Source organism: Typopeltis vanoorti, chromosome 12 (assembly GCF_054136105.1).
Source record: "Typopeltis vanoorti isolate ZY-2024b chromosome 12, IOZ_Tvanoo_1.0, whole genome shotgun sequence".
In the NCBI taxonomy this organism is placed as follows: Eukaryota; Metazoa; Arthropoda; class Arachnida; order Uropygi; family Thelyphonidae; genus Typopeltis; species Typopeltis vanoorti.
In genome coordinates, this window is record NC_143560.1 from 53472533 (window position 1) to 53489571 (window position 17039).

The window sequence follows — 17039 nt, forward strand, 5'->3', positions numbered from 1 at the left end:
TTGATAGTATTCAAGTTGATACTCTCCTCATCTTACTAAAGGATGGCAGTTGAGATTAGTATTTAAGGTATTGGTTATAAAAAAATCTTCAACTTGGAATGTTTGAGCACCTTATTTCTCATCCAAAAGTTTTTCAAATGAGAGGAGGAATGGCATGTGCTGTTATCAACAAAATTATTGATTTTGAAGTCCATGAGATCAGTTCATTCCTCAGAAGTGTAATTCCCTATAGCACTCTGGTAGAGGAAGCCACTCTACTTATCATGTAGGAAATGACCATAGAGAAAACTGACCAATAAGTTACAAAGAGTGGAAGATAAGCCCATAGAATGATAGTTGCCAAGTAGCTCTCTGACTGCTTTACCATCAGAGTTCATTCTTAATCAATAAATGTGCCCATTCTCCATACATGTCATCTGAGATATGGTCCCTTAAGGACATAAATTACAAATCTATTTTTCCCATATATCTGGACATGCCCTGTTTCGTTGAATCCTTCCTTATTTCTCATCCAGTGTAACAGTGACTTAACCTTTCACAGAAGAATATATGATGACAACTCCTTCCTTTCATGTTATCGATGAGGGTAACTCTTCAATGTCTAAGCATAGTCAGATTTACCAACATCTTTGGTTGGAAAGAGCCGAGTTGAAATCCAGTTTGATGTGAGATGAGGCCTTTTCAACTGAAGTAAGTTAGCCAGTTTCGGAAATAGCAGAGTTTTCCTTTCATAAACTCAGTTTTGCCTACTTCCTCCATCCTCTGCTACAAAAGGATGGGAGTCAGAGAAAAAGACAAATCAGTGAATACATGATATGCAATATCATGTATTCACTAACTACATGATATTGCATATCATGTATTCATTATATGCAATCATGAATACATGATTGAATATCTATCTGTTGCATGTCTCTGTAAATAAAGAATAAAAAAGCTTCAACAGCAGGATAACTAATACAATGATATGTTCGTTTTCATTTTGTCTGGAGAGATTTTTGCTTCCTGTCCTTCTGTTTTAGAGTAAGGAGAATATTAACCATAATTGGTCCTTGAAGTGCTGTCCTTCAATGTATAAAATGTGATTTATTCCCAGTTTTTATACATATACAGTTGACCCTTGAAGAATGCAGGTTTGAACTGCATGGGTCCACTTATATGCATTTATCTATATACATATATTGGAAATTTTTTTGGAAATTAGTATGAATTTGAAAAACACTCGCAGACAAACCACGCAGCTTAGAAATATTGAAAATATTAAGAAAAAGTTAGGTATGTCATGAATGCATAAAATTTATGTAGCTACTTGTCTGTTTTATCATTTACTACCATAAAATATACACAAATGTATTATAAAATTTTCGCACACATACCATACATGGTACCATTTGCAGTTGAGAGAAATGTAAGCAATTATTATTATTCATGACACCTCCAAGGAGTCCGAAGACTCATCGCCGGAGGACACCTACTGTACAACTCTGTCTCCACTACTACACCGAACCTGTATTACCAATAGCCTACATCAATGCCATCTACTGTCCTCAACCACCACCACAACTAGTATTTTTTGTTTGTAAATTGCATGTGTCCTGATGGACTGATTTGTCTGTATGCAGGATGAAAAACCCAGTTTCTGGGAGGAAAAAACCCTGCTATATCTATATGAGATCGGCTAACTCACCTTCAATTGAAAAAGTCCATATAAAGATTCCTCCCATCATAACGAGATATTCGAACTTAGGCCTTTTCTAATCAAAGGGTGCAATGTGCTGTCGTTCTTCCAATTTTGCTACGGAGGTGCTTAAATGTAAAGATGCAGTATTAAATCATAACTGCATAAAATTAACCGTTATTAATTAGTTAAATAATTAATTAGCAAAATAAAAAATTATGATTCGTTCATTAGTTATTCACTGCGAAGCAATTGTACCGATTGCACATCATAAAGCAATCATATTTTTCTGTTTCTTCGTTATCAATGCATGAATTGTTATACCTAAATAAATATAAATTATTTCTTTTTCACATTAGCTTTTAATTTTTAATGTCTGATGTTAGTAAATGTATAACATCCACAGTATTTTGTATCATATAAGACATTGATGTAGGTACCGACAGACGTTCATCTTGTAAACAGACAATATAAATTTACGGTATCGATAAATACAGTACAGTACTCTAAATGTATTTTCACTTCCTTATGTGATTTTCTTTAATAACATTTTTTCTCTAGCTTACTTTATTGTAAGAATATAGTATATAATACATATAGCATACAAAGTATGTGTTAATTGACTGTTTATGTTATGGGAAAGGCTTCTGGTCAACAGCAGGCTATTAGTAGGTCAGCACCCCTAACCCCCGCATTGTTCAAGGGTCAACTGTATATATGTATATTTATAAACTGAGTGTAAATTTTAATTTTTTTTCTAATACAATTAAACTTTTTAAAAATAATTATATTGAACTGGATTTACTTACAATGATACATATTCTAAAATCAAATTGTTGTTTGTAAATGAGTACCAATTAAAGTTCCACTTGTATGTCATTTCTATAGCTTTATATTCATTCGATGAAAAGTGTTAGGTTTTAAATTTGATGTTCACATAATTCTTCAATGCATATTATATTTTGTATTATTAATTTGTCATTCATTTATTTTAATTCCGTATCAACTCAGTATTTGATTTCTGGTTTATAATTTTTAAGTTTCTCTATATAAATTTAATTTCCATTCAGTACATCAGCTAACATCTGCAAGTTGTATATATGGACAGCATTTCTACAATTCCTTACTCTTCTTTCCTGTGTGAATTTGTTATATGACAAAATAGTTACATTAATGCAGTATTATGTTATGAAACACTATTAATACTAACTAAATGTCAAACAGGAGACCTGAGACCTAAGATATTCAGGTGAGTCTGTATTGCAATTTCAGTTAATTACATTAGGCTACTATATGAGCATAATTATATGAGCAGAATTGCACTATAGCCTTATCTGAATATCCCAGGCCTTGAAACAGTAAACTGAAATTTACTTTTTAAATTGCTTAATGATATTGACTATACTGGCATTGAAGATATTGGCTTATATGTTGATACATTAGTGAGTTTCACAAATTGATAAAAAAATATTTTGTGTGTGTGTGTGTGTAATGGTTAGATGGATTGGAGGTTGGCGCTCTAAATGATACCAGCAAGTTGTGATGATGGTGCAGTGTCTCCAAAAGGAAGGTAACCAGTGCTGTGACCCGGGTTTGGTTTTTGGGCCCCTGCTGTTTTGTTTGTAAGTGATATATCATGTATACTGACTGGGATCTTCATTTGTTTGCTGATGATGCAAAGTTGATAAGTAGCACTGCTGATGTTAATTCTCTTCAGGAAGATTTGAATAGACTTTACACTTGGACAAAGGAGTGAAGTTGTAGTTTTAATATTAGTAAGTGCAAGCTGTTACATTTTGGAGTGCAGAAATGTAAGTCTATGTACTATATTGACAGTGCTGTACTGCAGGAAGTGGATGAGATTCAAGATTTGGGAGTGACGATTGACAGTAGATGATGTTTAGAGGGCATATTGCAAAGACTGCACATTGCAGTGCCACTACAATAAGAATTACTTTAACATGCAGGGATAAGAACATAGTTGTGCCACTGCACTGGTCAGACTACACTTGGACTATTGTGCTAAGATTTGGTCACCTGGTTTTCAGTATGATGTGGAAACATTGGAGAGGATCCAGAGAAGAGTGACTAAAACAGTATCAGGACTATAGAATGTTGGGTATAGAGAGAGATTGAAGAAAAATATTGTCAGTTGAATGAACCTTCCACAATGAATCTACCAACTCCGTGGATGGTGTAATAATATATTATTGTTGATTGTATTTAACACTAAGCATAATTTCTTTAGAAAAAAAAAATTTTTTTCTTGTAAAATCATGATTTTTCCCCCTTTTTATTATATATTTTATTAATTTCTCATTTTAAAATGAAATTCATGAGTATTTGGTTAATAAAATTCAAGAATCAGATAGGTACCTGCTCAATAGGAGTAATGTAGGAAGGTACCATTCCAGCAGTATGTTGAACATTCAAATCAGTCATATATTTGAAGACTCATTTTCCAAGTTTTTCATATATTACAGGAATTGTTATGTGTTCCAGTAATATGCTTCAAAATTAATAAAATTCAATGAAAAATCAATTAAATAAAATATGATATTGCATGATAACATAAGCAATTTCTAAGTCAGTGTATAAGAAATATATGTGGAAAATATGAAATATGCTTCAATTTGTTTTTTTTTCCTGTAGTCATTGATATGAATAAGCAGTTTCCATATTACTAGTAATGTATTACTAGTGCATTTTTGGAATATTGAGTACATAAATACTGATTGATGAAAAAATGTTTTAAATTTCAGGCTTGTTTACTGACCCTTCTGATTCAAGTAATATAGCTTCTTCAGTTAAAGGTAATTTTTTTTCTTACTTTTCAAAATTTGCAATTTCACAATGAAAAAACTTTTTCAGCCAACTAAAAATTCCTGTTCTTAAAATGTGATGCTTCCACTATAATAAATACCATTATAACAAGCTTGCTCACTATAACAAACTACTGAAAAATCCCTACAAAACTCAATAGGTATGATGTTTTACTGAAGAAAATTTACTTAGCAAATTTGCCACAATGAGAGTCAACTGTGTAGTAATGCCAATAATTTTACTTTTAAAGGATGCCATTATTGGCATCCTTTAAAAGCAAAGCAGTAATTGCCAGCTTTATCAGTTTACAACAATGAATTCTTGGCACAATTAACCTCTCAACTTATGCACACTCCACTTCCAATATACTGAATAGAGGACTATTTTGACATGTATTGGTATCTAATAATTGATTAAATGTTATAGCTAACTCTTACTGTTAATGCTATTAATATTAATACACTATTAATTAAAATGCTATTAATATTAAACATTAAATATGAGGATAATCTTCTTGAATGGCAGGCAATATCAAGTAGAGTAATGTGGTCTAATATCAGAATGGGAGAACTGGACAATGAATCTTATTTGTGCTTATGGTCCCACAGAAGCTTCTACTAAGGAAGCAGTGGAGGAATTTTTCGAGGCAAGAGGAAGCACCTGACACAACAAAAAAAAAGAAAAGTTGGTCCTGGTTGAAGATCTAAACAGCAGAGTAGAAAATGATTATCAGCATATGAGAATGTTTTGGGAAAATTTGGAGAAAAGAGCAAAGCTATTAATAGTATACATAGTACACAAGAATATACAGAGGATTTGAAATAGGAAGTGATCACTATTTAGTGTTGAACTGGATAAAATTGAACTTCATGTTGAAAAGGAGGGTGCATAAGAAAGTTTCCAAACAAATCAAAGTTGAACAGCTATCAGATGTGAACTGTAGACTCAAATACACAAGTATTCAAGAAAAGCTGAGAGTTTGAAAACAAGAACCAAATCTTGGTGATTCAGTGAAGAAAGTGATTCAGCCAGAGAGGCATGTGGTGAGGTAATCTGCAAGGATAGAAAAATCAGAACTCCATAATGGACTCAGGAAGTTAAAGAGACAGTCAAGGAAAAGAAGAAAGCATATAGAAAGTTCCTGGAAAGTAAGTCAACTTGTACTTTTAGAGAATACAGAGGAAAATAGTAGAAAGCAAAGCACTGTGTAAAATTAGGTAAATAAAAGTCATATGAAGATTGTAGTAAGAACATAGAAAATAAATATCAGAAAGGTGGTAAAATATTCTGGAGGCTATTGAAAAAGCTCAGAAATGGAGGAAAGAGTATTGTAAAAGGAATTAGAGATGAAAAGGGGAGATGAAAACTGAGGATAAAGATATTCTTGATATATGAAGTAATTACTTTGAAAGATTGCTAAATGAAACAAGCAGTGACAGTATGATGGTAGAAAATGTTCAGCAAGAATGCCATTTGGAGAATATGAAAGAATGAGAAGAATGGAAATGAGAAAAAAGAATGAAAAAGAATGAGAGAACAAGTGTGTAAGACAGACAGTCTATCTTGCACACTTATTCTGGCAAAAGGTTGATGCCCAGAGAGAGAGAGTGTGAATATGAGAAATGACTCAAGAAAGGCATAGAGAAGTCACATATAGTAAATGGTATCAATGGAACTTGCTGTAGATCTAGAAAAGAACTGTACTGTTTGCATACAAATGTTAGAGATATCAGAAACAGTGGGAATAAAATTGTCATTGATTGAATTCATTCACCCAAAAATTGTTGGAATAAGTGAGATGTGGTTGGATGAGGAAGACATCTTGATAGGAATAGAGATGGAAGGTATTCCGTGATGATAGAAAAGGTAAAAAAAAGAGGTGGAGTGCTGTTGGTGGTAGCAAAGGAGATTATGCCCATGCAAAGGAGAAATGGTGTGAAATAGAGGTGAATAATGAAATACTTAGTCAAATGTTGCTGTAGACTTGCTAATATGGAGTGTAGTGACCATCATGAGTATGAAGTGAACTAGTCAAGCAAATAGGAAAAGGGTGATTTTAACTATGACAGTATATAGATTGGGATGATGAGATATCATACGGAAGTAAAGAAAATCAACCTCTTGAGGTTTTGAGGGACAGGTACATCAGGCTATTTGTAATGGAAGGTATGCAAGGATTGAGGGTCTTGGATTTGATCATCTCATCAGAATAAGTCATTAGAAATGATATTTCAAATCTCCTTCCAGTTGGTGTTAGTGACCATGAGGGGATTGGTGGTCAGCCATGTGAGGAAAGAATGTACATGGAACTACAAGGCTGGTGATCATGATAAGCTCAAGAGACAGCTTATCATGATCACCAACTAACCTTATATAACTGCTCTATAAGAAATCTACTTTTATGTAAAAGTTTAGTTTTCTTCTAAAATACTATGTTTAGTCAAGATGGCATGTTCTGCTACGCCAGGCTGCTCAAGTTCAAGATACTGGATATAAGATTTTGTTTTTCATGAGGGCTGGCTGCAGATCTGACAGATTGTCCAAAGTAAGAAAAACCATAGGAGCAGAGGATTTGGTAGACATCTAAAGACTGAGTGAAGAAAGCTTGTCTTTATGCAAAGAAAGGAAGGTAGAAATCTTCCTGACAGGATGAAAGGATACTGCAATATTAAGAAGTTTTAGAACTTTAGCAATATGCTCAAAAATTCCTTTAAATATACAGGAGTGGAATCAGAGCAGTATCGTCAGGAAATCTAGATAATGATGGCCTGAAGCTGTTAAAGGCTTTCTTGATAAAGGATTCATTAAAGCAGATTTGATCTAATTCAATTCTTGCTGTAAAAGATCTGTAGTGGAACATATATTATTAGCAGGATGTAATATCTTAATGGTTCCAACTTTTTGACTAGGATAATGATGAGAAGTAGCATGGATATAATTATCAGTATGTGTTTCTTTTCTAAGAACTGAAAATTGTAAACTGCCATCTGGTTGACAATGAATTAAAATATCTAAAAAAAAATGCTAGTTGATTGGTTTTCTCCTCTTCTAAGGTAAACTTTTAAAAGTGATGGAGAAGGTAATCAACAGCCTGGTTCTTCATTACTTGGAGACTCAACAGTTAATTAGCGATCACTAGTATGTTTCTGCCATTCTTGTTCTACAGCCAACCTCCTAGCTAATTTCACCCACCTTTGGACACAGGCCATGGAAAGATTTGGAGAAACTCGTTATTGCTCTCAGTGTTTCAAAGGTATTTGTGTCTGGCACCAAGGCCTCCTGAACAAGCTGCCATCTTAATGGCCTTCATCCTGTGATTGGATTGCCAGCTTCCTCATCATTCATTGTGTATAAAGTTCCACTTTATACACACAATTAATTATGTGTATAAAGATCTTTATACACATAATTTAAGATTTAAGATCTCTCCTATGCCAGCAATCACATACAGTGTTTACACAACAATGTAGAGACTGCACATAACTTGACTCATGATACACATGATTAAACTATCATTCCAGTCATTTCAATATATAGAAATGGCAGTTGTTGGGAAAAATTTATTTTTTTGTCAGTGTTTTACTTATGTTAAATAATCTTCTGAAGATGCTGTCAGCCATATAGACAGCAAAACATGTCAAGGAATTACATCTAGTGCTAATAAAATAAAACCTGGTATTTATTATTCATCAAATCTACTTGTAGTTAATTACCTAAAAATGGGATGGTAGTATAATACAACTACATGTAAGATCTTGAAATTTGAGATCTACCAATGGGGGTCAGCATACAAGATTGGTTCACATGTAGTAGAGGAAGTGGAGGAGAGTAGGGATCTGGTAGTCAGTTGAAATTTAAAGTTTATGGGACATGTCATGAAGGTGGTGAAGGCAATCTAGTGGATTGCAGCAGTACTGAGAAGGAAGTTAATATTTCACTTATTCGAATAATTTTTGGGTGAATAAACTCAGTCAGTGATTCTGTGAATTACTTAGTGAATCAGTGATTCATCTCCCTTATTTCTGTTGCTCCTTGCATTTGTAAATAAACACAGCAGTTCTCTTTTAGGTTTATAACCAGTCCTAATCAAATCAGCTGTTTGATATCCCCCCCCCCTTCTCCTTTCCATCCTTGCCAAAAACATTGTATCCTTCCATTTCTATTTGTCTCAGTATATTATTATTATTATTACCCCAAGACCTCATGGAGTCAAAGACTCATCTGGGAGGTCCTTTTATCACACACACATCTCATCATACTGTGTCTTAAACACACTCAAACTCCTTGCAGACACCACACTCTCAGGCAAGGCATTCCAATCATTCACAACTCTGCACGGAAAAAACCTGCCTCTTAATCCCCTACTCACACCCTCTTTATACAGTTGCTAAAGGGTTTCTATGGGATTAATTCAGAGGATATTTTTGAGATCAGGACTGGTGGTGGGAGAACTAAGGGACACCTATGGAAGCTGGGCAAGAGTGTGGTTAGTAGGGGGTGTTAGAGCTGGGTTCTTTACTTTTAGAGTGGTAAATGAGTGGAATAAGCTGCCAGAGTCTGTTGTGGGTGCTATGATGGTGAGTTCAAGGCAAGGTATGATAGATACTGTGAGAATGTCGTGTAGTTGTGTGGACATGATGTTTAGGGCCTCCCTCGATGAGTCTAAGGACTCCCTGGAGTCTCCCGTAATAATAATAATATATCTGTATTTGAAGTAGAAAAAGCTATTACAAACCTGAAATGTGAAAAGGCAGTTGGAGTAGATGATATTCAACTAGAAATGCTAAAATATGGAGGTATAAAAGTTTTACAGTGGCTGCACTGCATACTTCAGAATGTGCCTGGTCAGAGAGTCGAATTCCAGATCGGAGTAAAGTGCTCATAGTCCCCATCTATAAAAAAAGAGAATAAAGTTGAATGTGAGAATTAGAGGAATTTCTCTGCTGAGTGTAAGATTTATGCAAGTATTCTTGAAAAACTGCTAAGAAAAATTGTGGAGGAGAAGCTTGGAGAAAAACAAGCTGGAAAAATTGTGGAGGAGAAGCTTGGAGAAAAACAAGCTGGGTTCAGGCCAAACAGATGTTGTCAGGATCAGATTTTTACTTTAACACAAAAAGTTGAGAAATCATGAGAATATAATAAGGATCTTGAAAAGGTGCCAAGAGGAAAGTTGTTCAAAATGCTTCAGTTATGTAGTGTAAATGGGACATTATATCAAGCAATGTAAGTCAGCAGTTAGGATTGAAGGAGATACACAAAGTTGGTTTGATGTTAAGTCGGGTGTGCATCAAGGGTGTACATTATCTCCACTACCATTTATCTATATGAATCGCATTATCAGCCAGTAAAAAGTGGTATTCCACCTGATATCAAAATTGGAGAGTTAATCTCAGCCATTTATGCAGATGATGTTATACTCCTAAATAAATCCAGGACAAGTCTGTAGGATTCCCTGACCAAATTGAATAACTGCTGTAATAAATTTGGTATGAAAACCAGCATTAAAAAGACAAAGACAAGGAAAATAGGCAGAAACATTGAAAACATCAACTGCATCTTGAATGGAAAACCTATAGAACAAATAAAACATTTCAGCTATTTAGGTACACTTTTTAGTGAAGATGGCAAATTAAATTTGGAAATAAATAGAGTCAGCAAACCTAAATGATAGGAAGTCAACTGAATAAATTTATATGGAATAAAAGAGAGATTAGTCAAACACTAAACTAGCTGTATACAAGACTGTGTTCAAACCAATTTTAATTTATAAATCTGAGAGTTGGGATAGAAGTAAAACTCTTGATCAAAATCAAGAGTTCTCACAGATATGAGAGTCCTGAGAAAGATTGGAAAACTAAACAGATGGCAGTATCATATTAAAAATGAGGATATTAGGAAAGAACTTCACATTGTTAGCATTCAGGAATGCTAACAATGTGAAGTAGAGCTAATCTCAGGTGGTATGGCTACATAAACAGAATGGAAGAGGAAAGATTAGCTAAACAAGTGTTCTTTGACAGGATGGCAGGAAAAAGATACAGAGGAAGACCAAGATGGAAGTGGATTGATATAGTAAAAAGTGCCTTAGAAGACAGAAATATGAGATCTGATAATATTGGAATGTTGACAGACAGATAACAGGCTAATGTGAAGGAAAATTGTTGATAGGAAGTTAATGTTGCAACTTTTCATGTAGTACTATCATAAGATCATGTACACCCCCCCCCTGAGGGTATATGTCAGGAATTTGATGATGATGAACTCTTACTATAGCAAGCTCCACTGTAGTGAATTAACTCCATTTAACAAACTACCAAAAAGTTCTAGGCAAAGCATCACCACTATGCTATTGAAGATTAACTATAACAAGGTACTCCTTTGAAACATTAGAAATAATGTTTTACTGTGGGAATCAAATATATTACCACAACGGAAGGGGGGGGATTAATCTCCTTTGTAGTAATAGTTCAGATATGATACATGATGTTGCTATATGCAAAAAAAAAAAAAAAAAAAAAAGGCAACTCAAACCCTCAGCCAGTAATATTTCAAAAATGAAGAAATTTGCAAGCTTAAAGCCAACAGCTGCATAAAAATATTGCAAGTTGATAATGGCTATGTAGCCAGTAGTGCTTGACAAAATATCATGCAACAATATTTTGGCTGTTTTAATTTCAAACTTGACAGCTTGCAAACTGGTAAATTTTTGGTAAAGGGGAGAGGGGAGATGTGATGGAAACATTTAAGTTACTTAAAGGATTTTATAGGATTAATACAAAGGAAATATTTCAGCACTTGGCTAGAGAGGACAGGACATGAGATCAGCCTTGGATGTTGAGTAACAGTGCAGTTAGCAAAGCTATGTGATGATTAGATTCTTCACTTGGAGAATGGTGAATGAATGGAATGGGTTACCAAAGTCAGTTGTGAGAGCATTGTCTGTTAATGGTTTCAAGAAGAGGTACTTTAGATATTGTGCTGATAGTTTGGGTCTCCCACAATGAGCTTTAAGGAACCCATCAGGGTTTCTGTACAATAATAATAATAATATTCAGTGAACTAAAATATTAGAAAAATCCACTAGTAACATACTGTTAACAATATGTAATTGATGCAAATTATAAATACAGTTGCTTTCATAAAGTATTTGTATGATTGTTTCTGTGATGTGGACATGAATTATGTCACCTGAATGACTTTGAACTGGGAATGATGGTTGGAGGTCTGAGAGGCTAGCAAGAATATCTCAAAAACTATTATTCTGCTGGAATAGTAATATGTAAATATCTTGATTAATAGAATAAATCCAGCAGTCATGATACTAATGGCAGATGACTGTATACAGTACAAGTAAATATGCTATTCATCCAACATGCTGTTTGTTTGAATTCCATAGTATTTTGTTGTGCAGTATGATACCATCACTCTGCTTATTGAAAGTGTGGGTGGCTTGAAAAATTACCAGACTTTGTCTCTAGAGCAGGACTTCCAGATTATCCAATCTTTGGTGTTGATGTATCGTGCATTGTAATTGTTTAGAATTGCAACTGAAGTAAGTAAGGCTTTGAGACCTGTGCACATTATGACTGCTAATTATGTGTTTTTCTGGCTAGTTTGCTTTTTTTTTTTTTGAGAAGAGAAACCAATTTCCAGGGAAAAACTTTGCCATCGCCACTTTAATCATGCTGGCTAACTTGTCTTCACTTGAAAAGCCCATATAAAACTTTTTTTGCATTCTAGGATTTGATCATAGATTTTTTCATTCCAAGGCATCATTACTGTCCAACATTGATGTATTATAGGGGTGTTGCAAACTCTTATATATCTGATTGTGGACACTTCCAACTGAGTATATAATAGCAGACCACTGGAAGTACAATACCTGCCATACAGGAAACAAGTAGATATGGCTCAGATTAGTCAGTCTGACCAATTGTCTAGTCACTGACGTAAAGAGATTGTCTAATGTGGGAGGACTCTGTTCAGTGATTGAATTAACTCTGATAAAGAGTATCACACTAAAGGCAGAGCCTTGAGGAATGCCTTCTTTTTGATGATATGGCTGAGATGACCTGCTTCCCGCTCAGACTCGAAAGACTCTGCTAGATAGAACGTTTTTAATAAAAATAGGAAAGTGTCCTATCAAACCAAGATTAAAGAGGCCTTTTAATATGCCATATCTCCAGGCTACATCATAAGCTTTTTCTGTGTCAAAGAAGACTGAAACTATATGTTCTCACATCAAGCATCTCTTATACGTTTCTAAAGTATCAAATAGTCCAGTATTGATCAGTGTTTAGAAAGCATCAAACTTCTTTCTTAACACACAGTGTGGTTTCCGTAGATCTATGGAAGCTACATTATGTGTTAGAAAAAAGTTTGTTGCTTTCTAAACCAGAGAAGCCTTGCATTTACCATTTATTCTAATATCTTATAAATACAGCTGATCAGAGCAATAGGTTGATAATTGTTTTCTTGTGTTGATCCTTTCCATGTTTTGGGATGGTAATGACAATTTATTTATTTCGTATGGTGATTCAACAGCCGTGAGCCCCTTTTACAGGTAGGTACGGCACCAACTTTGACTGTTATATAGTAAGAGAAGGAGCTCCATGGAATATGTTTTATATCTCATAAATGTCCTCAGGACCTACTGTCCTGAACCCAATAGGAGAGCTCTTTTTTAGTTGGATTAAAAATGCCAAGAAATTATATTCTTGTTTAATCCTCTTTTTAGATTTCTTTTTAGTGCTTCCTTTACAAAAAGCTTATTGCATGGCTGTAATGCATCGAGAAAAAGATTTAGCTGATGTTTCTCTTTCAGTATTAAAAATTGAGGAGGATTGAAAACTGTTGCTAAGATTCTAGCAAAGTTATCCCAAGTGTCTGCAGTAGCTTTAGGATCAAGAACAACACATCCATTATGTTCCAAGGTAGACAAATGGTGCTTTTTGTATCTACTTTTCATTTTCCAGATTTTATCCCATACAGTTTTTGCACTGATTGCTTGATTAATCGATGATGTAAACTGGATTCAAGATTTGTTTTTGATGCCTTGCACAGCATGTTTAAAAGCTATTAGATTTGATCTCGCGAGGTATCTATGCAATATATCCCATGCTCTGTCTAGATTTTTTTTTTTGGCTGCTTGACACTGTGGATTCCACCATTGTTTTGGATAGAGTGGAAATCAGTATGATGTTTGTTTTGGAATTTGTTGCTGTTGTTCACTGCTTCATCGCTAGGTGTTTGACCTGACTGCTTCAGTATTAAGTTTTACAAGATGGGGCAAAGTATTCCATTTTGCTTAGTCCATTTTTCACATGGGCATCTGTGTAGGAGAATATGGTTGCTATGAAGACATAGTGCAAATAACAGGAAAATGATTACTTCCATAGATGTTCTCTTCAACATCCCAAATGAGCAGCAGAAAGATGGCAGGAGAAGCAGTTTGTAAGATTTATTGCAGAATATGAGCAGGTAAGCATGTGGGAAAAGGTGTTGACTCTGTTATTAAGAAGGGAGTGATCATAATTGTCAAGCATTCGCTCAATAATATGACCTCATCCATTGTGTTGGTACTACTTCAAAGAGTGTTGTATCATTCAAGTCACCCATGAGAAGTATGGGGCTGAAACATTTGCAATATAAGATTATCAAGTTCAATCTTATTTAACTCACAGTCCAGTAGTAAATAAATGGAACATACTGTAATAAGAAATCCCACAGATATGCGATTTACTTCTGCTTCCAGAGCAGTATTAAGTTCAACATGCCTACTAGGATAGGTACTGCACCATGAGCCAGGCCATCTCCAGTGCAAGAAGCAGCAAAATACCTTAAGGTTGAATCCTAACTGAGTTTTAAATGTTTCCTGCAAACAAACAGAAAGGTTTGTTTCTGCTGCAGAATTTTCACATAATATTATGGTGAACCAAACGACATTTCCACTAGAAATTTTCCTGTTGTTTTGGCTTTGTTTTAGCCTTGGGCCCCAGACTGTGGAGTGAGAGACTTACTGCAATACTATTTATCTTTACAGGCAAGTTCCATTCCAGCCAATTCATCCTAGCTGGACCATCTAGGACTGCTCATCACAACATCAGGTATTGGATCTTAGCGATGGTTGTCTGGAAGACAGGATAGTGTAAAAGGCTCAGGAGAAGTAGAGCAAAGAATATGAGAAGAAAAATAAAAGGAGGAAGAATGATTAGGGCCAGTACCATTACTGTGAGGTCCTCTACACCACACACACAAAGTGCCCCACGAGGGAGTGTAAAACAGGCAAATTGGCCAGAAGAACATGCACATTTAATAGACATGATATAGTGTCATTGCCTTAGTTGCTTTAACCCTAATTCCAAATAACTATCTTCTTTGATTCATAGTGGTCCAACATACTGATGAAAAATTCACTGAAATGGCCAGCACACCATGATTCAGGTGCTACCTATACTAGTAATACGGGTTTTTAGTTCTTTAATTTTTAATTCTTAACTTTTTTAAAATTCATATATTTTTTTAAATTATTCATTATCTTTCTTATTGGTTTTATTCTTGTTTTATTTCTACTATTTGATATATATTTCCAGGTGTCGACAAATTTCTCAAAATCCTAAATCCCAAAAATGTAAAAAATTTACTCAGCCAAGACCTCCATTATTTTAATGATATGTTGAAATAAGTACTTAAGTTTCTTCAAATTATTATTAGTGCTGTAACATGTTGGAATTAAGTTATTTACTTATTTTTTGTTAAATAGAAAATTCTCTATTTTGTTTGTTCTGCAGCTACTCACCAGCTAGCAAAATCTACTTGCATTGGGCGAGTGTATTTGCCAATTACTATGCATGTCTATGTTCATTTATCAATTTTACACATGAGCAAAATATAGAGCCTGGAAAGCTTAGTTTGGCAAGATTAGTGATAAATTATAAGGATATTACATATCCATCATTTAAAATGACAGATATTTAAATATCTTCATTATATATTGTCAAGTATGTTTATAGTTGAGTATATAATACTTCTTCCAGTTAATTTTGGTATCTTATTGGGCTCAGTTCCTTCCCATATTGTTTTGCATTATGAATTTTGAGACAGTTGATGTGAAGTCAGCAACCTTCTATAAGTAGATAGTATAAGATACTTCACTCACGAACATTATTTGCTTATGGTTAAAGATACGCAGGAATATTATTTCTTCATCATCATCTTAAAATTCCTGCCATGTATCCTCAAGGGATGTACAGGATATGATAGTACTACATGAAAAATTTACATCATTACTAACTTCCTATCTACAATTTTCCTCCAAATCAGTCTGTTTCTTGTCAAGACTCCAACATTATCAGATCTTATATTTCTATTAACTAAGGCACTTTGTACCGTATCAATCCACCTATATCTTGGTTTCCTGCCAACTTGGCAGAGAACACTTGTTTTGTTAATTTTTCCTCGCCCATTCTGTTTACCATACCACCTGAGATTAGCTCTGCTAATGCATTCCTGAAAGCTAACAATGTCAAGTTCTTTCCTAATATCATCGTTTTTAATATGATATTGCCATTCATGCCATCTGTTCACGCCTCTAATCTTTCTCAGGACTCTCATATCTGTGGTCTCTAGTCTTTGGTCAAGTGTTTTACTTCTGACCCAGCTCTCAAATCCATAAGTTAACACGTTTGCTGCCACACTCCTTGGGCATAGTTTGTTTCCGCATGCCAAGCACTTTCACTTCTTCAAGGTCAGTACAAGTAATCTCGTAGCTGGCAGTAATCGACATACAAGTATATTCATAGTTGGCTTGTGAACCTCATATACCAACTATGAGTATACTCGTAGTTGGTAGTGAACGTGTTAAAACTGGTTTGAACACTGTCTCGTATACAGCTAATTTAGTGTTCCAACTAATTTCTCTCTTATTCCATATGAATTTATTCAATTGACTTCCTACCATACCAGCTTTGTTGATTCTGTTGTCTATTTGCATATTTAATTTATCATCTTCACTAAAAATCATGCCTAAGTAGCTGAAATGTTTTACTTGTTCCACAGATTCTTTGTCCACAATGCAGTTGACATTTTCAACGATTCTGCCTATTTTCATTGTCTTTGTCTTTTTATTGCTGACCTTCATACCATATCTATTACAACAGTTATTCAGTTTAGTCAGGGAATCTTGAAGACGTGTAGCAGATTTATTTAGAAGTATAACATCATCTGCATAAAGCAAAGAGCTGACATTAACATCTCCAATTTTGATATCATGTTTAATACCACTTTCCTTCATAATGTGATCCATATAGATAATGAATAACAGAGGGGATAATGTACATCCTTGTCTCACACCACATTTAACATTAAACCATCTTCCTATACAGCCTTCAATTCTAACTGCTGACTTACAACTCAAATAAAGACTAAGTATTGTTTGATATAATGTCCCATTGACACCATATAACTGTAGCGTATTGAATAGCTTCTCTCTTGGCACCTTGTCATATGTGTTTTCCAGATCGAAAAAACTTAAATACAG

General features: G+C 34.5%; 1 protein-coding gene across 3 annotated transcripts in view; it reads left to right on the forward strand.

Annotated features, from left to right (window-relative positions):
- Positions 1 to 17039, forward strand: part of LOC150100793 (glycerol kinase 5) — a 329559-nt gene that overhangs the window by 227990 nt on the left and 84530 nt on the right. For all 3 annotated transcript variants that reach the window (XM_090401274.1, XM_090401275.1, XM_090401276.1), the window contains exon 13: positions 4441 to 4491. In XM_090401274.1, coding sequence (XP_090257400.1) covers positions 4441 to 4491 — 51 coding nt within the window. The remainder of the gene's footprint in view (positions 1 to 4440; positions 4492 to 17039) is intronic.